At 34.1% G+C, this 25555-nt stretch overlaps 1 protein-coding gene across 5 annotated transcripts; it reads left to right on the top strand.

Annotated features, from left to right (window-relative positions):
* The first annotated feature begins 315 nt into the window (after positions 1-315).
* On the top strand, positions 316-25050 carry LOC130636036 (uncharacterized). 5 transcript variants are annotated; one of them, XM_057445617.1, is made up of 9 exons: positions 9630-9800; positions 18623-18850; positions 20728-20976; positions 21383-21673; positions 22144-22380; positions 22575-22879; positions 23985-24038; positions 24116-24169; positions 24479-25050. In XM_057445617.1, exons 1-9 carry the CDS (start codon positions 9694-9696, stop codon positions 24766-24768), a joined length of 1815 nt encoding a protein of 604 aa, XP_057301600.1. In that variant the 5' UTR covers positions 9630-9693; the 3' UTR covers positions 24769-25050. The 5 variants fall into 5 exon arrangements, with proteins under 5 accessions (XP_057301599.1, XP_057301598.1, XP_057301600.1 ...); XM_057445619.1 differs by having other exon boundaries at positions 9648-9775; XM_057445618.1 differs by lacking the exon at positions 9630-9800 and adding an exon at positions 9883-9917.
* Positions 25051-25555: the final 505 nt, after the last annotated feature.

Raw genomic sequence — 25555 nt, 5'->3', positions numbered from 1 at the left:
GTAATTAAAAAGTCCCAGTATTATTAATTGCAGTTCAAGATGCAATCTTCTTTTATTAGACAGGAGTAATTTATAAGAATGCATGCTTCGATTTTGCCCAAATTGAGGAGCTATTGAGCAGCAAAAAGTTGATATGATATATATATTTTCCACATTTCGCTACTCGATATTTTCTAAATTTGAATTATCTACAGAACAAATAGAGGGATAACAGAAACTAAATAAAATTTATATTGTTAAAGTATAGTTCAAAATTAGCTTGCAGATAAAACTATTTTCTAGCATACGTTTTTTTTTTTGGGGGGGGGGGGGGGGGGGGGCGACACGACTAATGCGCTAGCCTCGGGTAACCACTTTCGTTTTTTTGTTTATGTTTTTCTCCGCCATCTTTTTGTTCTTTTTTGTAAAACGAGCCAGATTTTTTTAAGATGGCTGCTGGGTCGGTCGTGTGTGGCAATCAAAATTTTTTATGAACTTACCCATTTGCTGTGTTTTAAGTTCCGACTGCCCGTACCCAGGTAATAAGATTTCGTTGAATTTATTATTTTATTATTCTATTTGAACTCGTAATTTATTATTGCATAGAGTGACATCATCTTTTAAGATGATTTAAAAAAAGAAATATTTGAAACTAAAGGTCACTTTAAGTTGTCGTCATTTATTAACAACATTATTGATGAGACCGTAGTTAAAAATCTTATTACACTAAAGCAAAGTACCAAAGGTAGCGAGCTGGCTGCGTATGAAGAAAGAGAAAAGGTGACGATGTTTATAGCTAGCTATTAAATATAGCTAGCTAGGCCACCATCAAAATATATGTTGTGTTAGCGTCCTGAAGACCCAGCAAAAATGAGTTGGGCGGGTGGTTGGGCATATTTTTTACTGGGATTTTTATATTGGAGCAAGCAAATTCGTTCCCAGGGCCAAAACAGTATAGCACCACTCGACATTGTTTGTAGAACATTTTTCGCCGCCTTGTAAACTGTCAATAGCCACAGGAGTGCCCTAAAGGAATTAATTTCTACAGAAATTAATTTTCGCGAGTTTTTGTCAATATTGCATAAATAAGTTCTGGTGAAAAAAATTTTCTTTTTGAAAAATATCTCGCAAAATTTTTTTCCGTTTTTTTTCCGACTTACCGACTTGTGTTTTTATTACCAAAAGTGGGTCGGTCGGAGGACGCGAACACAACATATTTTTAATGACGGCCATAATATTTATTTAACATCTTTTGTTACATTCAGATAGCTATCAGGATATCTAGTGTAGTCATTTTATGTTCATTTTGTTGTCATTTTATGTGGTTATTTAAACAAACAGCTCCAAATACATCCTGCTACTACATAACTAAATGACCTTGCCTATAGCTACACCAAAAATGTGGGTAAACAGGGCATATGTTTGGTGTGGAATTAAGCATAAAGCCAAACATTCAAAAGCAAAATGTTATGTAATTTAATTTTCTCAATTCCATGACGTTTTTATTTTGATGTGAGATGCATAAGAATTAAGGTCAGTGAGAAATAACTTTTCGTGTTTCTGGGACTTTTTTGTAAAAGTGATACCTTATTTAAGTGTGAAAAAGTTATTTGTTGAAATATAAACAATAGGTTTGAGGAGCATAAACTTTTGAAGATTTGATGCACTAATTTATATTAGTTAACAGTGAAATACATATACATTAATAATAATATAATAATATATAAATCATGTGTGACCCTTTTTTAGGTTTCATGGTCAAACTCTCACTAAAGAAGCCTTGAAGTGTACCTTCAACTAAGAAAACAAATTTCTTTTATATAAAAGACATTGAAAGGTTGCCGGTAAATTTCTTTATTTTTTTTTAAAAAAAACCTTTATCACTTTCTAAGATTTTGGAGTTCAAAGTTTTACTAATTATGCATGACATCATCACGTAGCAATGATTAATATGTTGTAAGATGCTACCAAGGCATATATAGGGGTATAAATCTTTTCAGTCATTATAACAGCAGTTACTTGTTTTAAAGCTACTTGATGATGTCATAGCTTTGCATAATTAGCGAAACTTTGAAGTCTGATGTGTCCTATATGTTTTAATGGAAGGTAAGTTATATAATTAAACAAGAATTACAAGCATCTGAATTATAACCAATAGTGAAAACTGTCCAAAAGCTTACACAATATGTCAGGTTCAAAGCTAATAAACAAATCTTTTTTGAAAAACCAGCCCTGATTTAAGAAGAGCTGACCTTGCTAAGGGCATTTTTTCCATCTAACTTTTATGGCTACCCTGATACTGACCTTAACCTGAAATAGTGAGAGACCGGAAGAATTGAGAGCTAAGAAGCAGGATAGGTATTTTTAGCGTTAGAGATGTTATCCACGTAAAAAGATTGTGTTTGTTTGGACTGTTGGAAAGAATGAGGACGGATAATTGGGTTAGAAAGTGTTAAGACTTTTAGTTTCTGAGGCAAACCCCAGTAACTCGAGAATGGGTTAGTAGGAGGTTATAAGGACAGACTTGCTGCAGAGGGATTTAAGTGTATCACTGACACAGTCTAGATCCAGAATGATTACGATGACGACGACGATGATCTTAACGAGGACAAAGAAGAAGACGATGTTGAAATTAATTTATGTTTATTATCATGTTTTTCAAATTTCAAATTTAGAAATTCTTTGTTCTTTTTTACTTAATTGTGTTTTTGTTTTGTGATTTCATTCATGATTATATTTATATTATATAATGTGTTATATAGTAATCTTTATATATATACTGTATGTATTCATTTATCAAGTTTTATAATTCTTTGTTTAGCAGATATGTGCCACTCTGCAAAGGTTAAACTATTATCTTGTTCGAATAATAGCTTGGCCTCAAACCAGGGAATACTAGTTTGAAGTTTTGTTCTTATGTTGGTGTAGATTCTTTCACTTATTCTATTATTTATGTAGAAGCAAGATCATTGTGCGTTGTTTTTTAAGTGGTTTTTTTTTTGCAGTTTTTCTAAATCTAGCAAACGTCCATAGGTTAACAAAACACAGCAAAAAACAACAACAACAACTTTGTGTTAAGAGCATGCAAAATATCAACAAAAAGGTTAACTTTTGATGTTTAAAGTATCCAGAGGTAATAAGCTGTCATCTGTCATCTGGATTATTTATGTTATATCAACTCACGTGCAAGGAAACACATAGTTTAAATGTTTTATTTAGCTTCACTCGTAATTTTTAATTCTAAGGAAGTGATTTAATGTACATAACGAGATTACTGGTTTCTCCTTTAAATGCATTGACTGCATAGCACTCTTTCCTATGTTCATTCACGGTTGCATTTTAAACACTTGTAGATACTTGTAATGCATATACTATAGCCTGAGTCAAATTGAAGTTTGTTATTGCCTCGACTTAAATTAACTTTCAAATGGTTATCTTATGGTAAGCTTACCGCTTGCAAATTGTTTTTAAACACAACACTTGTTCGAAGTACCCTTTGAATGTGATACTTCGTTGGTTGTTATTTTTAATGTTTTCTTTAGCTTATGATATGGAAGGCAAGCAGGCAACATCTGCATACACATCAGCGTACGACGAGCAAGATTTGTCTATTCTAAATCTTATTGCACACAAATATTATCAACAACAAGCAAAGCAGGTGTAAGTGCATACCTTTTTTTAACTGGTTCCACATGACTATAATTTGGTGACTATCGTAGTGAAAGGTTCGCATCTAATTCGGGTTTTTTTTGTTACGAATAAGTAAAAGGTGAAATTATAAACATTTGTCCGTTCCGTTCTGTCCCAGATTGTTTTTTCAGTGGTGGAAATTCACTTTGAAGTTTTGTTTACAAACTTCCCTAAGAATGCATGCGTCTGCGCTTTCTTAATTGTCTAAATTAATTTTAATTAGACACTTGCGTCTCTCTTTAAGTTTTCATTTGATGAGTACATGTGTGGTTTTTTGATTAGTTTATCATTCGCCAGATTCAAATAGTATGCCTTATTGTAATATTTTTTCATGTGATCTGGGTGAAAATATGTACGCTGTGTTGGGAATACATTTTATAAACCTTTTTTTAAAATTTTACAACCCTATTTTAAATTTTTGTGGAGATCTAAAACGTACATCTAAATTAGCATTATGACTTGGATTTTTATCTTTTGTGTGACAGTTTTTTTACAAAAAGTCAAAACATTGAGTTGCGTTGGTGTGTTCCTTCTAATTAAAGAATGGGACCCAGATACATTTACATGATCTTTTAAGCTAGAGTTATTCTTAAAATGATTTACCATACGAAATACGACGTTATATGTTTCAATCATCCCCATTCAGCACTGACAATGTGTCCTTTGAAGGGTTCATTCATATCATTTTCAATTAGAATAAACACTTCATCATTTCAATTAAAATAACACTCCATCGCGGAGATTTTTTTAAGCTTTAAATCCAATTAGATGGAAAAAAAATTATACACATGCATGGCTTTTGTATGAGAGAAAAAATTAAATATTCTGCAGCTAAGTAAAAGATTAAACTCCAGTCTGTTAAAACAGAAGTTATAAGAAGTTTTGTTGGTTTTGCGCAAAGAACGACCGATAAGCGGTTAGACTATTTTGCAAGTAATTTTTTCCCTATACGTAGCTATTATAATGTTTAACTTGAGAGTTCACTCCTTTCGCTTGTGCTGAAGTTTCGATGTGTTAAAAGTTTTTTCGGTCGTACAGCAAACGTAAGAGCATAGAAAGTGTTTTTGTTGGTGTTTATAGACGGGTACTTGTTAAGTAGGGCTTTGCGTTAAGTAATGTGACCACGACACTCGTGTTATTTTTAATACCTTCTCACGTACGTTATTCCTGTTTTAGACCGGTGTTTGATTACCAATACTTCGCTGCAACGAACTCATTGCGTCACAACGTTGTTTTGGAGCAAGAAAAGAGTTTTGAACGCGTGCAAAAGTGGCTGGTCCACCAACACGAGTGTTCACGCCAACCTCCACCGGACGAAGACTCGTGGTCGTCGCTGAGATCGAGCAGCGCGGTAGAAACTTATAGTTCGCCAGTGTACCCCGAGGAATGGAACTCTACCGATTACTTCCCAAGGTATAGGTCCGAGGAACATATTCAAACCTTCCAAGATAAATCTTTGGATAATTTCAAGTTTGGAAGGATTGACCGAAAAAGGTATTACTCGCCGAATTTGATGCGTCGTCGTTATAGTCCTCGGCTAGATCAACTTGTAAGTAAAAAGTCTCTGTATACGACAAGAGATGAAGAACACATTTACACGGATGATGGAGGTGAATTGATGCATGACACACCTACGCCAGTCAACTATTATTACTATTCTGCTGACAAGGGGAACACCTTTCCACGACGTAGAAAACTAAAACTTCAAAACAGAAGTCCGAGCAAAAGACTTTCTTCACCTCTGATGGGACAGCAGTTCGACTCTCCCTTTTTAACTCAGGAGACAACGACTAGCGCTTCTGACGTTGTTATAAAACCAAGAAAAGTGAGGCCAAAGTCGGCGGTGGAAAGTCACTCGTACTTATTGAAAAGTGTTAATAAAAAAGACGCTAGCACTGCCGAAGAGAACAATGGTTTAGTCAGTAGTACAATTTTGGGTAAAAACCGTCTGTCACCAGAAAACTTTACGGATACACCTTTAACTGTCACAAAACCGCTACACAAAGGAGAACTATCGGGCTCTTTAACTAAACGCCCAATTCAACCCTTTCATGTTCGCATGTCCTCTGCACCAGAGCCCACAAGATTATCAGATGATAATGCCACTAAGAAAGGAGCAGCACGACGTATATCACCTCTAATACGGAAAGTAAAGGCTTTCTCGTGGCCAAAACGAGCTTTACTTCCGGAAAGAGATGCAAATAATTATAGTGAGACAGATGTTTTAAAGGGAAACAGTTTAAATAAAACTGAAAGTGGTTACAACACAGAAAAGAGTGAGGAGAAATTAAACAATCAGGCTCTGCTTGAGCATGATATCGATATCAGCGAAGCAAAAAATAATTCTGTTGGCCATCTCGATCGTAGTGATTGTAATAACAATGAAAGCAACTGTGGCGATTTATACAACGCTGGATCAAGCGATGATCCACCAGAAAGACCACCATTACCCGTACAACGAACTGTTCAAGAGGTGCTATCTTCCTGTTCTAAATCTGCAAAAACTTCAGACTGTGCTAGCTCTAGTGGCAATATACATAAGTACAATAAGGGCAGACGAAACCTTTCTGAAACCGACGCGTATTGTCACGACGTTCATCGAAAGCGTCGCTGCAGTCATTCTTCCAACTGCGATTGTGTTTTACCACACAATGATTTATCGAAAACAGTGAGTATGAGCTTGAAAGATCTTATTCGTATTCACGAACAAGAAATTGCGCGCGTGTCTGCGGGAGCTTCGTCTAGTTTAAAAGCGCTGGACAATATTTTTGAAAACCCACGAAAGACATCACTTGTAGAACTTAAGAATAAACAGTCCATGTCTTTGAAAAGACACACCACCATTGGATTAACGAATTACAGTCTCGATGATTTCCACGATGCCAACCTGATCGAATCTCACGGAACGTCGACCCAAAACTTATCCTCTCAAAATCTTTCCTCTTCCGCTAGTTTCGATAACAAGTCTCACGAAAAAATATCTAAGATTAACGACGAGGGGAAACCTGTCGAGTGCGCACTTCTGTCTGTACCGAATACACCGCACACGCCCAGGCGAAAAAACGCCCCTGCTACTCTTCCAAAGCCGAAGAAAGCATCCGTTGATACTGTAATTGTGGAACCATCATACATAAACGTCAACAACGCACGCGAGCAATTTGTTTATTTAACGTCGGGTTTGGCGTCTCAAAAATGTGACGCCGCCGTACAAACAGATAACACCGACCCGGAAGAAAATTACGAGGAAGACGTTTTAGCTGCAAAAATTAAAGAAATGAAATTTGAATTTGAACACGAGAGACGGAAGCTTCTGAAGAAACTTGAAGAACAAAAGAAGGTGGCTAACGCGTACCAGAAATTGGAAGATCGTTACCGTAGAAAAGTCTGTTCTCTTCAGAAGGCAATGCGTACGTGTAGTTGTACGGAGAATAAATTGAAGGTGATCGCACAAGATGTTGCCAGGTAGGTTTGCTTTCTCTCATAAATTTTACTTATATTCGCGAAAATTTGTATTCGCAAAAACCCAGGACAGGTCAATTCGCGAAATTACTTTAAAGAGCGCACTCGTTAAAATTAATCTTCGTTAAATTATTTGATTTTTGTTCGTTTTTTCTCTTTCTTCTTCCTTAATAAGAACACTTTATAGCTTTATTACGTTTATCTGCTTCATTGAAACTTTCGCGGATATCTTTAGTGCATATGATAAATTCTAAATTAAAAGAAAATTGTGGAGTGCTAGAATAACAAATCTAAAAATAGTCAATACGCGAAAAAAATTCCCGCGAAATTTTTATTTTAATTTTTTTTTAAAGATTTCTCTACGAGTTTTGATGTTGATTTCTGCAGAAATGCCTTTGCATGTTTTGATGATGAACAAATGAATGAACAAAAAAAAACCTTAAAAAATATTGAATTCCTTATATTCTTCTGTTCATTCCGCCGTTATTCCAAATTTTTTTTAAAAAAAAACTGAGTCAAAACCTCATCCACGAAATTAAGTAAGCGCGCCAATATTTTGAGAATCTCGATCCGCGAAATTTAATACCCACGAAAAATACCATTTTGCCCATCCGCAAAATTCAACACCTGCGAAAATATGTACCCTTAAGGTAGACCAATTTGCGAAAATTAATATTCGCGAAATATCTGAAATTGACTGATTCGCAAAAAATCTTTTTACGAAATGCACTTTTTTGACCTCGGGAAAATTAGTCTTATCAATTTAAGGTACACATTCATCTGAAATGTGCTATATTACAGATCTTTTGTTCTATATGTTCAAAGCATTCATGTTGAATGTTGATTTTGTTAATTTAAAAAGTTTTGAGACCACCCCTGTACTTTTGAAAATCTAGATTTTCAACGCTGTATCTATTCCAACTCCTTTCTCCAACTTCTCTCGATATTTCGAAATTTAATTGTGTGCTAATGGAGAATAAACTTTGTAAGCAACACAATAATTTGCAATTTTCAGGGCGACTCAAAAAGTACAATTCGACCTTGGGAGACAGAGAATAAAACCTTTAACATTTAAATATTTTATACGAGATTTTTTTTTTTTGGAAAATAGAAGCGTATCACATGAGCAGACGTGCTTATTATTCCATCCAGAGATCGACGATACTTAAACATTAGATTTTTTGATTTTCTCGTTCAGGACATGGGTGGAGGGTTGAATGTAAAGTTTACGCGTTGGCTTGACGTTTAGTGTACACTCTTTGTAATTATCTCTCAAATCTTCATCTTATTTCTACAACTTGTCAATTTCCATAAGGTTGCGTTGTCAGCTTTACCCTTTTTGCCGTTTGTTTCTTAGACGAAGCATCTCACCAAGCTTGCTACTGGAAAATAATCAAGAAATATCCGTGCAGAAAGTTGATGGAATCCTTCATCAGTTAGAAGCTTGGTTGAATCATCAATCGTTAGATATTAGCGAGATTTCATCCGTCATTTGTTCAACGACTACTGACGAAATTCATCCTCGATACAAAGTGACGTCAGATTTTTTTTCCACTCCGCCATTGGAAATTATCGACAAGATAGATGCGACGTCGGTTTAAAAATTTTAAAATTCTTGAAATATAACTTTTATAAATATTTTTCTTTGTTATTTACTTTTACTTTTTTTTAATATGTGATTTCTTTTGTAAATTTGGAATAAAATTTATATATTAAAATTTAAAGATTATTAAATACAAAGTGCTTTCACTGAAATACATTTTTACCAATTACACGTTTTTTTTAAAGAAACATGCATACAAAAAACATAGGCTCATATTGGCAAAAAACTAAGAAACATCTAAGAAACATGGGCAGGCTTAAAAAGGAAGAAAACTAAACAGAAAGCACTAAAAGTGAAACAAATCAAAAATGTTTCCATCATCTGCACCCTTTCTGCCTACCAGCATAGCGAACAGTAAAGAAAATCAGAAAGAAACTCGCATGAAAACACTTGCATCGATTTTTCTCAGGTAGGAAGTATCATCGAAAAGCATGTTTTTGAAACAAATGAGAATAAGAAACAAATAAGAAACATTTGAGGCTTATTTTCCAAAAAAACTTAGAAAGATTGAGCCCTAAAGCCCAAATAAATGTTTCTTGTAAAAAAAAACCCGTGTAATTGGTAACTAGTTGATGATGCGAGATATATACATTATTGCATCTTGTCTTTTTTAAAAGGGATTTAACCTAATCTCGTTTCTAGGAGAAACGGGAAATAACCCTAAAACGATGCTAAGATTTAGCTTTTTAATTTTTAAATATTGGATTTTTGCGGGAAAAAAAATTGTCAAAATGACAGTTTGCAAAATATATTTTACCCAGAACAATTTTTTTTTTATTTTTAAAGTTTTCTTTTAGCGTCAGCCTAATGCTTTAAAAAATTAATTAGTTTAAAACAGTTTCTTTAATTCAGGCAAGGTTTTGTTGCCAACCAGGAAAGCAGCCAGCAGCGCAACAACTGCCTGTGCTTCGCGCGATCTACAACAGTGCAATTGAGCTCTTCTGCCAAGCAAAATTTGCAAAATGGCCAACGACCGGGCAAAGGCCCATCAGAAAGAATCTCGTTCTCCTCCAAACGATGCAAAAAGTAGTACCTATAGTACTGGTGATGATTTAACTGTTATTTCGAAGTAATTACTATAACCATTTTTCTGAGTTCTCGTAGGTAACAAATCATAAAAATATGTCTGAACTGAACTGATAATTTGCCTAACAAGACAGTAGCCAATGCAGGTTAAATGCACGGTGTAAGTAAAGGTCACACTCAAAAATATGTTTGGTTACCTTCATTTCTAATTGCAAAAGTTAGTTGGTCAGGTGAAATTATTTCCTGAGAAATTAAAAAAACCCTAAGTGGCAGCTATAGCTAGCTATGGCTATATTTTGTTCTTTGTTTTTAATGTAAGCCTGCTGTACTTTTTAGCTTCTATTTTAAGTTTTAATAGATGAATTCCGGTGTGACGTCATTTGTTTTACTTTTTAGCAGTAAGCTCCTTGGCTCTGGCATTTGTGTGGCAGGAAAAAAGATGCTAGGATTTGGTGAAAAAAAGTCTTTTACTGTGGATTTCTTCTGACGGGATATTGTTCGGGTTATAAACTATTATATATTGAGTGTGCAGGTTGATGCCTTCTGATTTATTTGAATTTGTTAAAAGTCATAAGAATGCCTTTGTGTAAAGAAAAAAACTGGTAATTACTTTGCTTCACCTAGCGCTGTTCTGCCCGGATAATGAACATTGACCTGATTAAGTACGGCAGCTTGCCCCGGTTAGGAACAGGTCAGAAAATACATAATCAGGGCAACATAATCGGGACAGGCGGGCTTATTACTCAAAAAATATTATTTGGCACTTATAAAAGGAACATAATCAGGGCAGTTTATATACGACAGTGTAATATTATTTCTCACTTATTATAGAACGAACATAATCGGGGCAGGCCGACTTATGTATGACAGTCAAATTTTATTCGACAATTATAGGACTTAAATAAAACAAATATAATCAGGGCTGACTGCTTTTATATCATTCGTGGCAAATACTAAATAACTTTTCACCAAAATTAATTCTTGCAAACAGAATAATTTAGGTTCCGGGAAATTTAGTTGCTTCAAAGTATATTATGTTGAAATGTATTTACTACAAGAGTAGTTTATACTAGGAATTACGTCGACACTTTTTTTATTTCGCCATGTCTGGTTTTTAGGGGTGTTCTATCTTCCAGAGAATGTTTAATTTACAAAAGTTTGAAGAAAATGCCAATCACAGCCTGTCTCCCAGCTATTTATATCAGCGTTCATAATCCGGTCACCACGACATAACCAGTGCAAAAAAAACATAATCGGACCGTGCGTACATAATCCGGCTGTCCCGGTTGTAAACAGGTCGTTTTCGCAATCTGGGCAGAATAGCGCCCCTATCTTTTTTCCTGCCACACAAAACAACCAAATTCATCTATTATGAAAATCAACATTGTTTCCATTCTTTTTGCTTGTTTTGACCAATGATTTTGTTAAATTCCTACCAGTTTGGGTTTGTGGGCACATTTCTTTTTCAGTGGACTGTGACACATCATCATGTAGCTAGTGCTAAGCTAGTGCTTTGCAATCAAAGTGGACTATCACCCTAAGTGGAAAATCAATTGTCTTTGGTCTATTTGGGATCGTCTCTGAGATCGTTTCAAAAAAAATTGTTTCAAATCGTTTCATTTTTTAATTAGCGTAGCATGTGATACGAATTTGAAACGATTTTAGGGTAATGTTTAAGGTTCTCGTTTCAGATTGTATGGAAATTGTTTCACTATTTTGTAAATTGTTTCATTAAAAAATAAAATCGTTTCATAATCGTTTCAAGATTGTTTTATTATATTTACTTGAAATCGTTTCACATACCATAATTCCTTTCAAAATCGTATCATTATGATCGTTTCAGTATATTTATTTTAGATCATTTCAAAATCGTTTCAAGGTGTTTCTTTTACATTCTTTTAACATAAAAGAATAAGGGAAATTATTAATCTAATTAAGGTCTCTTAATAAAGCCTATACACAGTCACGTAGGTAAATTTCTACATCGTAAAACTGTCGCGTACGTTTTTCTATCGCTGCTTTTCGTTCTTAAACTTTTGAAACACAATCTCTAACAAAGCTTTTCTATCACTTTTCTTCGTTCTTAATATTTTAAAATGCGATCTAAAAAAGCATTTCTATCACTGTTCTTAAATTTTTTTTCATCGCAATATTTTCCATTTTAAGGAAATTTTTAGTTTTAAGAAAAACTGTTTATTTTTAGTTTTGAAAAACTGTTTTACGATATTTATAATAATCGATGTTGTGTTGAATAAAAGAAAGAGAAACAATAATTTTACATTTATATATAAGTTTAATTAGTTCAACATCGTTTAAAAAATCGTATCAATAACTCATTGTATGGAAATCGTTTCAATGTAAAGATAAATGTATTTTGTTGGTTCTGCCGTGCAGAAAAGAGAAAGGCACAAGTTTTAGTTTTAAGTCCCTGATTCAAATTTTGCGTTTAAAGTCTGTTGACGCTAGCCAATCATTTTTTTTGAGGGTGGCCTAATTAGCCTCTTATATGGCTAATTATATATATGGTAGAGAAGACAATATTTTTCAATATATATCAATTGTATTTTTAAGGTGTCTTTGTGTTCTTCACAACTGACTAACAGCTTTCCCATATTTTTTTTAAATCTGAATAGTGCGTTGTTGGAAAATACAATCTATGACTAATTAGCGGTATAGCTCATGCAGCTAATTATCTTGCACAGTTGTAATGTGAACTTACGATAGCCCCTATGGCTCACTTCTCTTCCGATTTAAAAACACTTCTCTTTCATGATTCAAACACTTCTCTTTTTTATTCTCACACTTCTCTTCTGCATTTTGATATGTGGCCCCAAACTTTCTTTTCACAACTAAGTTTAAAAATCTGGTCTGCAATTTTACACCCATGGTCTGTATATTTTTTTCACTTTTCCCAAGAGTATACTTTGCTAACACATGCTCAATTTACCAACAGCTTTATATTGTAGCAGGTGCATTAAAATAATATCACAAATCAATTCAGATTAGTAGCAGAGTAGGCTATTTTATTTATCAAGACACAATATATAAATGGCAAAATAAATGACTGCACAGAGTCCTCAAAATCATGGTAGTGTCCACCAAGGAAACTACAGGCTTTTTCTTTTTAATGATTGTACTTTATACGAATATCAGGCTGAGATTTTAGATTAAAATAATACGTATTTTGTTCAGAACAATAAAGAAATAAGAAGTAAAGTATAACACTTTAAAAAGATAAACAAATGCCTTAAACAGATACAACAATGTCATTTATTCAACGTCGTCTCATGGGATTTCGCTGTCTCCCTTATATATCAAAAAGGCAAAAAACCCTAGAGATGAGGGTGGTCGGTCATTTATTCAAAAATGTGAGTTTTCAAAATCCAGCTCAATCAATATTCTGGACCCTAATCGAGTCTGGGAATTTTTTGTGTTCATGGAAGAGAAGTGTTCTCACTTTGAAAGAGAAGTGTTTTGAACAGAAAAGACAATTTCGGAGGAATGAAGAGAAGTGTTTTGACTAAGAAGAGAAGTGTTTTTATTAACAAGAGAAGTGAGCCATAGAGGCCATTGTATAGGACCTATATAGATGGGTATGGGGAGATTGTAGTTAGCAAGAAAAAGTGGAAATTTGAGTAAAAAAGATTTCTATTATTAATATAACTGTAGGGTAGAAATAATTAATATCAAATACTGTAATTAATATCAAATACTGTATATGTACCATATAATTATCCTACATTTGCTGACTCACTTGTTACAGGCTAGCTATCAGTTCTCCCCGAGTGACAATCAGTAGCTAAGATATGGTGAACTGCTAAGCAGCGAACACTTAGGCTGTTCCCAGAAATATTTTTATGGTTGGAAGGTCAGGTGCAAAAAAAGTGGAATTTTTAAAATTTTGACTCCATAATATGACTCAAAGATTTGAAACCAACATCATGTTTCATGAAGAATAAGGTTAAATTTGCATGAAAAATACTATTCTGGACAACAAATCTGTGTATTAACATCAATGATATTATCTCACAGAAATCAGCTGTTAAATGTGTAAAATTTAAAATGCCCTGTTCATAAAAAGGCCTAGGGTTTTTTTATGTTCTGTGCATAGCCAACTGTTACAATGGTAGCGCAGTGACCACTCTACTGCCATTGGATGGTCGCTTGACTGCTTAAGGTATCTGTCAAAGTAACTCCTTTGTTGCTTTTGAATTGCTGCAGTTTGTAATGTTGAACTAACAAAAAGTAAATAGGCGAGCATTTGTAACATTTAATTATTGAAATCAGATTCAAACTACAAATAATTAACTAATAACTCGACCATACAATAACCAAACATTACAGACATTAAGCAAAGGACTAATAAAATTTTTGTTATTCTATATTATAGAACTTTACACAGTTGTTGTTTTATAGGTTTTTGGCAGATCTCTTTTTCTCCTTTCTGTTGCATGCTGGAAAAACACTTCAAGAGATTTCAGACTTAAATTTCACTCTTCCTTTCACAAAGAATCTTTGCCACCACAATAATGCACACTGCTTTTTTAATCGATTTCAAGCCGAATAAAAAAATGTTTGATTTCTTGAAATTGAGCACTCTTATTGTATTTATCTGGGATTAAAAGGAAGTGTATAGTTACAATAATTTTAGTGTGGAAAACCCTCAAGTTGCCTGAGGTTTTGTTCTCTACAGTTAACAAATTTTTTTGAACGAGCTTTATATTTCTAATTAGAATCCTGTCGTGATTTTGTGTTGAAAACAATGCCAACAACAGATCACTGTAGTTAAACAACGAAACATATGCTGAAATGCTAAAGAAATGATTTCAGTGCACTTTGTATTCCTAAAAATATATGTAATTGTATATTAATGAATGCATGTGCATACTTTATGAAGAATTTTTAATATATATTTATATATATATATTGCAACCCTGTTTATTTCTTGAAAATATGAACCAAAAGAATTGAATTTTATCTAAATGATAAATGCTTTTATTTCTTTAATAAAACACTATCACAGTAGCAACTTAAAGTTTCATTTTGTAATTAAATGCATTTATTTAGACTATAGGTTCTCATTTTATTTGAGAGTTGATAATAAATATTTGTTTCTATGGCGACATTTTGACATTAATCTGTTCAACAGTTTATGATGGATCTAATGATGGTGCATGCTTCAATATAGCATTTTATAGATGAGTTGAAGCAGGATGTAATGTTTTGATTTTGCATCAAGAATAATTGACATGCACACAGATATGCACAAGCAAAAAATATAAAAAACAGTCCCTTTCTGTAAAAATTTCAAAACTCATCTATATTCTATGCTTTACCAGGATCAGGCCATAAGAATTTTGGTAACTTTATTTTATGTTTGTATAGATGTTAGTGAAACAACTTCTTGTGGTTGTTATGTTTCGTCTTGAGTGCACCATAATCAGTATGGGTTCCACTTGATGAAGTTACCTCTTCCTTGTAGACAAAGCATTTTGTTAAACATTTTACATGAATGGAAAATTTTTTTCTTGTTTCAATATTAACCTTTTTACGCTGAAGGACGTACGTTGTACGTCCAACACAAGTACCGAAGGACGTACAACGTAAATTTTCATATTTAAACTTGAATAATATCAGGACCGCAGGCCTATTCCCAATTCTATCTTCTTATCTACGCGTAGGAATGACTCGGGTACAATTTACATCAATTTTCGGGAATGCGCGGGTCTGTATTTTAGACAAATAAAGCAATGAGTCTCACTGTTTTTTTTGAGCGCGAAAACTATTTCTGAGATGGTGACAAAGAAAAGAGCTTTTTGTGAGCCTGAAGAAATACAAAACTATTTGGATGATTTAGACTCAGAAAGTATTTTGGTGATTTTTTACATGCTTTTTTTGGTTCAGTATAAGGAATTCCATGCTCTATCCTGACGTTTCCTGTCTAATATCACCCAGACATTCAAATTTGACTTTTTCTTCAGATGATGGAGAGATGTCTGAGTATGAACGTGATGAAACAATTTCAACATCTGCATCCTTGAATGATTCCTATTCAGTACAAACTTATGCAGTAACAAATGATGACGCTTCTTCAACAACTCGGTCAGACGCTGAAACAACAACTCAAACTCCAAATATGGTGAATTACTCTGATAATTCTTCGGAAGAAAGTGATGTAGAATTCCCACGGAAGCGTATACGTACAAGGAAGAAGCATCTGTGCACGTGGAGGCGGGATTCGCACTCGTGGTGGACCCAATGGTACTCATGGGCGTGGACGTGGACGCGGTCCTGGACGTGGGCAAAGTACGCCTGACTTGTCAATGGAGCCAGATACATGGGTGAGCCCTGCACGCCCTCGCGGAAGATTCCTTTTATATCAAGAGAGCATATAAACACTAATCCAGATGACCGAACAAGTCCATTTAGTGTCTTTAAAGAATTGATAACAAATGAACTTATTGACGACATAGTCAAGTAATGCTGATATTATAATGAATGATCCTGTTCAAGCTCATATGAACAATAAGTGGAGATCTCTATTCAACCTCTGGAAAGACACGGACAGGGATGAATTATGGATCTATATTTGTTGCTGTCTGCTAATGGGGATGAATCATAAGCCAACTATTCATTCATATTGGAGTCGTCAACACATTCTCTCGACTCCGATATTCAGTCGGCTTATAAGAAGAGACCAGTTCAAACAGTTGCGAAAAATAATTCACTTTACTAATCCAGAAACTGAAGATCTCGTGGACGGTTTGAAAAAACTTGCTTGTTCCTTGAACATTTGATTTCAAAATTCAAAGGAAATTATACTCCCTCAGAGCACTTCACGATTGATGAGTACCTTTCGCTTTGGAAGGGTCGATTGAGTTTTCGCATTTATATTCTGAGTAAAAGAGAACGGTATGGTGTCAAAGTATTTATGTTATGTGAAAGTCAAAGTGAATACTTACTCAATTTTATTATTTACTCAGGAGCAACAACAGAGTATCCAAATCCACCGGCCAACCTTGATTTACCGTTCGATACCTACAAAAGTCTCTTAAAAGTAGTTCTCTCATTACTTCACGACTACCTCAACAAGGGATATTCTGTTACCTTGGATAATTATTACACTTCACCTGAGTTGGCAGAAGCGTTGTTGCTGAATGATACAGACTGCTATGGAACTTTATGGAAAAAAAGCTAACCTCCCGATGATTTTTGGTTTTGGAAGCCAGCGAGAGGTTCACCACCGCAAGCGAAATTTGAGGGTAATATTGGCGTTATGCCATGGAAAGATGTCACCAAAACAAAGAGAAGGTGAAATATGTTGGCATGTTGTCAACTGTCCATGCATTTAAATTATTGGATTCAAATAAGATAGATCGTAATACCGGGGTAGATATTCAAAAACCGGATGTCATATTGGATTATAATAAAACGATGGGTGGTGTCGATCTAGTCAGTCACATGTTAATACTGTATAGCACACAAAGGAGAAGAGTGAAATGGTACTGCAAGTTAGCAGAGTTGTTTATTGACATCTCAGTGTATAATAGTTTCATTCTTTGGAAGAAGATGAACCCACAAAGCAAAATCGATCATCTAATCGATCTTCTGTACCATTCTTATTGGGGAAATTATCACGTTTCACGCATCTGCAGGCTCTTCATCTTCTACCAGTCCCAATGCGGATCCTGTAGAAGCAAATATGTTGAGGCTTGTTGAACGGAATTTTATTTCACCAGTACCATCTACAGCTAACAAATCAAGATCTCAAAGGAAATGTGTTTATTGCAGCAAACTTGGAGTGCGAAAAGATACCCGACATTGGTGTGCTGTGTGTGGTGTGGGTTTGTGCATCAATAAATGCTTTGAAATCTATTATACTCTTTTTTCGCAAGTGCTCGACGATTGGTACCTAACCTTCCACTTGTTTTTATTAGCTTTTCTTGTATAATTTTGTTAGAGGAACTATTCTACTTTACAGAATGGGGTCATTTTTTACTTTAGGACATGCAGTTAAACTTTTATGAAAGTTTTAGTAAGCCGCATGAAATTTTTAAAAATACAGCGGTGCCGGGTACTGAGAAAAGTAAAATACAGCGGTGCGGAAAGGTTAATAAACTTATGCTGGTTACTAATGTTACCCATGTTAGAAATACAACTAAAACTTAGTTTTAGGTGGGAATCCACATATAACAGCTCTTTCCTCTATGTTTCACTTTTCAACACGTAATTCAGCCACATTTAAATTTTGCATAATAATTCTGCAGACCAGATGCCCCATGCCACTTCCCTTTTGAAATGAGAGACTGTGGAGTTGATCACACAGTTAAAAGGACCTTCATTGGGGAAAGTCTTGTTTTCAAGTTATTTACATTTAAAAATGTTCGCTAATTAAAAACTTTCAATGCGAATCATTAGGATGGTTTCTATCTATAAAACTAGAAGTCAGCAGCAAAGGAGAACACATAATTATCTGGTCAGTAGAATAAAACTACTACCCCAAACACTACCCAAATTTGACGATCCTTTGCAGCTGTTGAAAAACGTCAGAAAAAATGTACATATTTTAGACTTTTGATCACTCCACCAAACTAATTTGCTTTTTTGATCACACATGGTTTCTTACGTATATTAATTTACGTAGGCGATTTAGTGCTCACAGGGGTAAATTCTCCTGACCAAGCCTGTATCCCTACCAAGAATAACATTTTTTCAGTAGAAATGAATTTAATATTTAGTATAATATAGCAGTATAAAAGATAAGTTTTTATTAAAGATTTAATTAAAATAAATTTTCTGGAATTTATTTTCAAGAATTTAGTGCCGCAAAATAAGTACTCAGGACATTCCTTACTTTTTTTATAGCCTTAAATCTCTTTTGGAACTCAATGATGGACACAGTGAGAGTCTAAGCGATATAACTCAGGTGGTAAATGAATTGATGCCTGGTCACAGTGCAGCAGCTGTTCACAAATGTTTGGTTGCAACATTTCCTGATCTGCAAGCTCAACAAAGTAATAACAAGGAAGAGATATATTATCTAGGTTTACGGTTCATCCCCAATGTACCTAGCGAGGAGAAAATTATGTTATGGTAGGCACATTCCCATAATTTACTGACTATACGTTTAGTGTTTTTTCTTCAAATTGGGATTTTATTTACTCTGGAAAAATGTCATAAATTTTTTGTGAGTATTATTTATCATGATGCAAGTTAAAATGAATTCAGCCAAAATGTCTGCAAAAATGAATACTTCTAAGGTTTGTTGTACAGCACATTATATGCTGTATGCTGTTTAAACAGATTAGCATGCATACCAAATCAGAATGATGTGGGAGAAAATTTTGAACGAAATGATGGAAGGTAACTTTACAAGCAAGGAAAGTTAGTTTAATAAGTTAAGTTATAGCACATTTGTTTGGTTTAGAGTGAATGGCAAAATATATCAAGATGAAAATAACGAATGTTAGTTGTTTTTACAAAGCAGTAAAGTTATCTTAAAATTATTATGCAAGTTTAAGCAACTAAGGTTTTTTAAACAGTGTTTTTTACAGCATTGGGGGTAAAGTGAAGCTGTTTACTAAAGGTTATAGGAGATTCTTTATTGTTCCTGCGTAGTCAAGTAAGGTGTTACCTGAGTTGACTAGACAGGATATCAAAAAAGATTTGGTGGGTTACTGTGAGAGAGTTATGTGATGATTAGTTGCAGTATTGTACATTGAAATGCTAGAATTCTAGTGACCATAAATGAGTTTATTATAATTCATGATATGTGAGCTGGATGCAGTATGCAGCTGGAAATAGTATAATAAATTAGGTGTTAACACATTTGTATTTCTTTGTTTTTTTTGGCCAATATCAAAGTCAGCTCATTAAATAATTCCCTTGGTTGTTAAGAGTTTAGTCAGGGATCAGTGCTTAATAGAATCAGGCAGTAAAAGTATGCAGCTAGTTAATAGAAAAGTCTGTAAGTATTGAAAGTTTTCTATTCAAATTTAGAAGCTTGAGAGCACACTATGAAAAAATAAATCTTTAACTGCTATCCTTCAAAGATTTTGAGGCAGATTTATGTCCATCTGATGAATAAAATAGCCTTAGTTTGTGGAAAACAGCTTATTATTATATACTAGTCGATAAGGCCCGTGGAGAAATCCACTTAGGCAGATGGGCAATAGAAAAATAGGTTGTTTTAGATGTTTTGCTGACGTCAGCAGTGAAGATCCCAAAAAAGTTAGGGAAATTTATTTTATTATTTTATTGTAATGTGTAGAGGTTGAATCACGCTGATCAAAATAATGTGTAGGATGATATGTTTTCGAGGAACACAAAAAGAGATATAAGTGTTTAAAAATTGTGCTGACGTCAGCAAAGGCCCGTGAAAACACAAAAAAATTTTTTTCAGAAATTCATGTACCTGTTGCCTCCCTCGTATAGATCTTGAAACGCTGATCAAGAAAATGTATAGGATCGTGTACTTTTGACAAAGGGTTACGTAAATATTGTGGTTTAAAGGTTTTTTATGACGTCATAAACCCGTTCATTCCGAAACGGATTTGGGGACCCAGGTTTGGAAAATTACCCAAGTTGGTCCCAGGTGGTCCCTAGTTACCCACGCGGTTAAAAAACATTGACGTCACCAACTCGTTTCCAAGTTATTTGGCCTCAAAATATTAGGTGCACTGTAATGGCTTCACTAATCTTAATTAACTTTCCTTTGACGTCAATACTATTTTAGCGTTAAAGTTTGGTAAATTACAGAACAATTTTATAGGCGATGTTTTATAGAATTTGTTAAAGAAAATTGTGAAGAATATAATCCACTTTGCAAAAGTCACAGACAGACAGAAGTGGCGTATTATTATATAGATACTTTTTATTAAAACTTTTACTTGCAACCTTTTATGGCACCTGATTGAGATTTTCTATCAAAGTTTTAAATATAAAAGTTTTATTTTCACTTTATTTTCCAGGTTAAGAAAGCGATTTAAGGAAGACAAATTTGGAAGCGTGTCCTGCCGCACCCTTTTTGATATAGCTAGTAAAGAACTTGGTCATGTAAAACAGAACAGCATTGGAGGCCATGTTAGAAGGGCTTTTCCCAACGTCTATACAAGAAGGTCAGATCGATTACGATGGTATTGTGGGATTAGCCTTCCAGAGAAAGAAGTCACAACTGCAGAAAATAGCAGGAAAATTTGGTTAGAAAATGCTTGTGAATGGTATATTGCATTCATGTTTAATCTACCTATATTTGAAAGCTAAGTCACCATCATTTTATTGCTTATGTAAAGGATATGTGGATACTTTTTTAAAAAGAAAATTGTTTCTTGCCTTGCCTTGCTAAATGTTTTTTGACTTTATTCACTTTCCATATATTTGTTTTCTTCATTCCAAACTCATTGTGATCTATATGTTGACAATCACTCAGCCTTTGCATAGCAGAAATATAGTGCTTCATGATGAAAAAACTTCTAAATATAGACAGCCTGTGTTTTCTTGTTTATTCATACTTCATAGCATGTGTGTGTGTTTGCTTGTGTATTATGTTCTAATAACTACAAGCAATCTCAAATACAGTATCGTCTTTACAAAACTGACTATAAATCATAATATTTTGAATAATAGGTTGCGCTCAAATATCCAAGAAAAGGATGCTGCTAAGGAAAAATGCAGTATGGTTTATGCGGCTCTTCATCAATATGTTGGTAAGGTTTCCATTGAGAACTGCATGGCTGCTATAAAGTGTGTCTTCCCTCGTGTTGTGCGCAAAACATTTGACAGGAACGCTTTTTATGTTGGACTACAATTTATTCATGATTCCGTTCGCAATAATGTCAAATTTACTCCTGTCAAGGTCAGGGGCACTGCACTCCCAAAACCAGTTATAAATGAAGAAGAACAAGAGCTGGTTTATTGGTAGGTTTTTATTATTCTATTCTAATTTATTCTATCTGAATTATGTCAGAGACACCTCGTTATAGACAGTTTGTTCAGATCATATTTACAACCTCTCTAGGACAGACTAGCACACATTCTTCTGTAGCAGACATATTTTGGGGCTTAAACGAAAAATTAGATACTAAACTCAGAAAAGAAAAAAAATGAAGTAAATTTTCTTTTCACTTGTAATACAGTGATACTTTTAGCATTTTTCTACTCTTTATCAATTTTTTTTAATTTAACCATCTACCTTTAATTAAGCTTCTCCTGCTTTTCCACCAATGTTAACAAAACCTTTTCTGGTAATTGCGGACACCTGTCTAGTATAACAGATACTCTACTGACTTAGTGATCGCTATAGACAAAATCTTTTTAGACCTTTTCACATATGTTCAATAGGGCCGTAAAAAAAGAACAAGGAAAAGATTTTTTCCTTTTTATTTCAGGCTACAAAGCATTCTATACAAAAACGATTGTCATCGTGAAAAACTTATTGACCTGAAAAACGTTCTTTGTAAAAAGATTGGTAAAGTAATAACTGAAAAAGCAGCCTTGCAATTGGTGAGAAAAGCTTTTCCAGATATTTTCTATCGAAAACGAGACGGTCTTGCAACTGTTAAAGGGGTGGAAATAATGCCACAATATAAACCTCGTGATCAGTGGCTGGAAAAGGCTACAGCATGGTAGGTTTTTTTTCAACCTGTAACATTCGAAGGCGTAAGAATAAAATTATGCATTAAAATCGTGCTTCATCTCTAAATACCCTAACTGGCAGAAAATCTTCAAAATGATGACACTCAATACATTTATGTTGTTGTACTCTATATATCCTCTTTCTTTTCTTTCCATGCATGTGAATCGTCACAGTTTTGTTTAGGGTGAAAAAAATACTTACAGCCAAGTCAACCGAGCACTGTGAAAGGTTTTCCACCATTACAGACATCTTAAAGCAAGGCTTAGGAAGTGTCACCTACGCTAAAATATACCAAATATTAGAGCTCGCATTCCCTTCCATAGTGATGAAGAATGAGGTGGAAGGAAAATATATTTATGGTGTCGGTCTGGCAGACAACTACCTCGATGTGACGTATCCTGTCTTTAATATAGAAGATAGACAAGGCGACTTTAGTGATGTCGTTATAGAGCAGACATTTAAGCTAAGCAAGATCGCTTCATTTACAGGTCAGTGTAGAGTAAACTGTTTTATTGCTAAACAATCTAAAACAAATCTTATAGGTTACTTTATTTCTGACACTTAATTTTTTCAATTAAGTTCTTTAGTAGCTTTACGAGAAAAGGGGATATTAAAAAACTGCTTCATGTACAATACTAGGCTTTAAAAATCTGCAAAATTAATATTTTAAGAAATATGCAAATAGTAGTATTTACTATAGCTTTTTCCAAGCTTGAGATACACGCTTTTTTTATAAGCAACACAAGGCTGAAATTTCATGAAATTTAAGCAACTAATAAGCAACAGGCCAGGCTCAGATAGACAAGTTAAAAACTAAACTTTAAACAACAATAACGATAAATTAACCATGGGCTTTTGTAGCATCTTTACATGTAAGGTTCCACATAGGATAAAAATAGTTTAAACGCATTCCCGAGGCTTTTTCTTTCTTTCACGCTTTATACCAGACTCTTAACAGGGGAGGAAAAAGCAGATATAAGCGTGTTGGAGATAATCCTGGGAACAAGGTTGGAAGTAATTGGTTACTTCACTTGGGATATTTAGGCAACAGCTAAACAACAAGCGAGGCTGAGGGTCTTGAAGGAAAAGCGTGTGTTTCATGAAGGATAATTAGAAGTTTACTTTAGTGCAAAAACCATCAAAATTAGGGAATTAAGGTTTTTTGTACCTTTCAGGACTTGAACCCCTCACCAAGTTTATAATATATGTTTTCTCGGTAATATCCAGTAATTTCTAATGAAATATCAGTAAAATCTTAAAAAAGATGAAATTACTGGTAATATCTTGTGGCTTATCAGTAATAATCAAAGTTAAAACACTAATTACCCTATCTCTTCCAATTAAAGGCAAATAGTTGGCCATAGTCAAAAATGCGTGTCCACTTTTACTGAAAAAAGTGTCATGTGATTGAGGATTAGGTCAAATGTAATGCGTTATCACACTTTTTTTAGGATCGTATCCATAATAATACTGCTGTTGTATCCGTGGACCTTAGCATTTTTTGCTAATAGAATTTCTTTTTGCTTTTGCTTTTCAAATTTCACAACACAGCGACGTTGATTTTTATCTTTAATTTGCTTGGGTGCTTTCTAGATCATTCCACGATGGAAGATAGTATGTGTCAAACGCCAGTTACACCTGCTTCAAGTGGGTAATCTTATGTTGTAAATGTTATCAACAATCTCAGTTTCTGCTGGTAACTAACATACTTTTTATATGTCTAGATGATGAAATAAAAAGAATGGAGGAAAAACTTGACGGACTGATGTCTGTTATCGGTAAAGTTATAACAACTTGTATTTATATTTTTGAAGTATCGATAGAGTTTTGTTTATGTTTGCAACTTCTAAGAAATCAAAACCTTAAGTGCTCGATATGTGTTGAAAAAATAAAATTAATCTTTTTTGGCCAAATAAGCAACCTCTTACTTTATTACGAAAAGTAAAATCGTTTGGGTGATAAAAAATAAGTCAGGGATTGGATGTGGATTCACGGTATGGTTAGGTAATTTTAGTACAAAATTTGTGCGCACCTTTCTACCCATCACTTTTCTATCAAGTAATCTTTGTTGTCTGTTTTATTTCCAGACCAACTGAAAAACGATATAAACAGCCTAAAAGAAGAACTAGCGCAGTCTTCGCGACAAAAAGATTCTTTGATTATACAACTTCAACAAACTTTAGTCTTATTAACTCAGCAACAATACCAACGGATGTTAAAACCTAACCATGCATGCGTAAACGGAGGAGAGATTGCAAGTAGAAATTCGCTAAGCGGAGGAGAGATTACGAGCGGGAACTCACTAAATCTTCCCAGGTTAGCGTCGCTGCAGAATAGTGTGCATAGCGAGAAAGAGCCAGGATTTAGTAAACAGTAATGATTACAGCTTTTAAATGCATTCAAACTTCGGAAGACTTTGTTGTGACTTCACAGAAGTTACGACGGGGAGCACTACGAGACTTTTCTTACCTATTGTTTATTGATAGTATATCTGTATTATATTTATTAACTGAATTTTTTATTTTTGCAGAATTTTGAAAATGTGTGCAAAACTATATTATGTTTATTCTGGGGCGGATTTCGTAGGAGACTGTTGTAAATATTTATGTCTGTAAAATAAATATTTACATAAACGATATAAGTAAGCTTGATATCCGAATTACGCTCTTAAATGCGATATATATGTGTGTGCTAAACGCCAAAACGGCTTTTCTTACTTTACAGATAGGCATTTAGTGGGAATCAATAGGGAGAGATACATTAAAAAAAAATTCACTACAAAAAAGTGTTTTTTAACGCAGGACATTTAAAAAAGACAAGTACCTACAAGGATGTATCAATGTGAAGCCACAACTTCGTGTTGTGTGGCAAGCTTTTTTTAACAACATGAGTATAGAAAATGTTTTGAGCCTGGAAGCTAATCTAAACGTTTTTAATTTCATTACACAAAACTTAATAAAACGTAATTATAAATCAGTGTAAGCTTTTCCGAATAAATTAAATCTAATTTAGTATTTTTTAAATATTGTAACTACATGTGGATTATTTAATTGGTTGTCTCACTGAGGTGCATAAGAACCAGTAAAATCTCAGCAGAGGTTTGTTCTTATATTTACTAGTCAAATTTGCTCTTATTTGTTAATAGTATTAACACAACTTTATGA

This window comes from Hydractinia symbiolongicarpus, chromosome 3 (assembly GCF_029227915.1).
Source record: "Hydractinia symbiolongicarpus strain clone_291-10 chromosome 3, HSymV2.1, whole genome shotgun sequence".
Lineage (NCBI taxonomy): Eukaryota > Metazoa > Cnidaria > Hydrozoa > Anthoathecata > Hydractiniidae > Hydractinia > Hydractinia symbiolongicarpus.
This window is presented reverse-complemented; position numbering and strand designations above follow the sequence as displayed.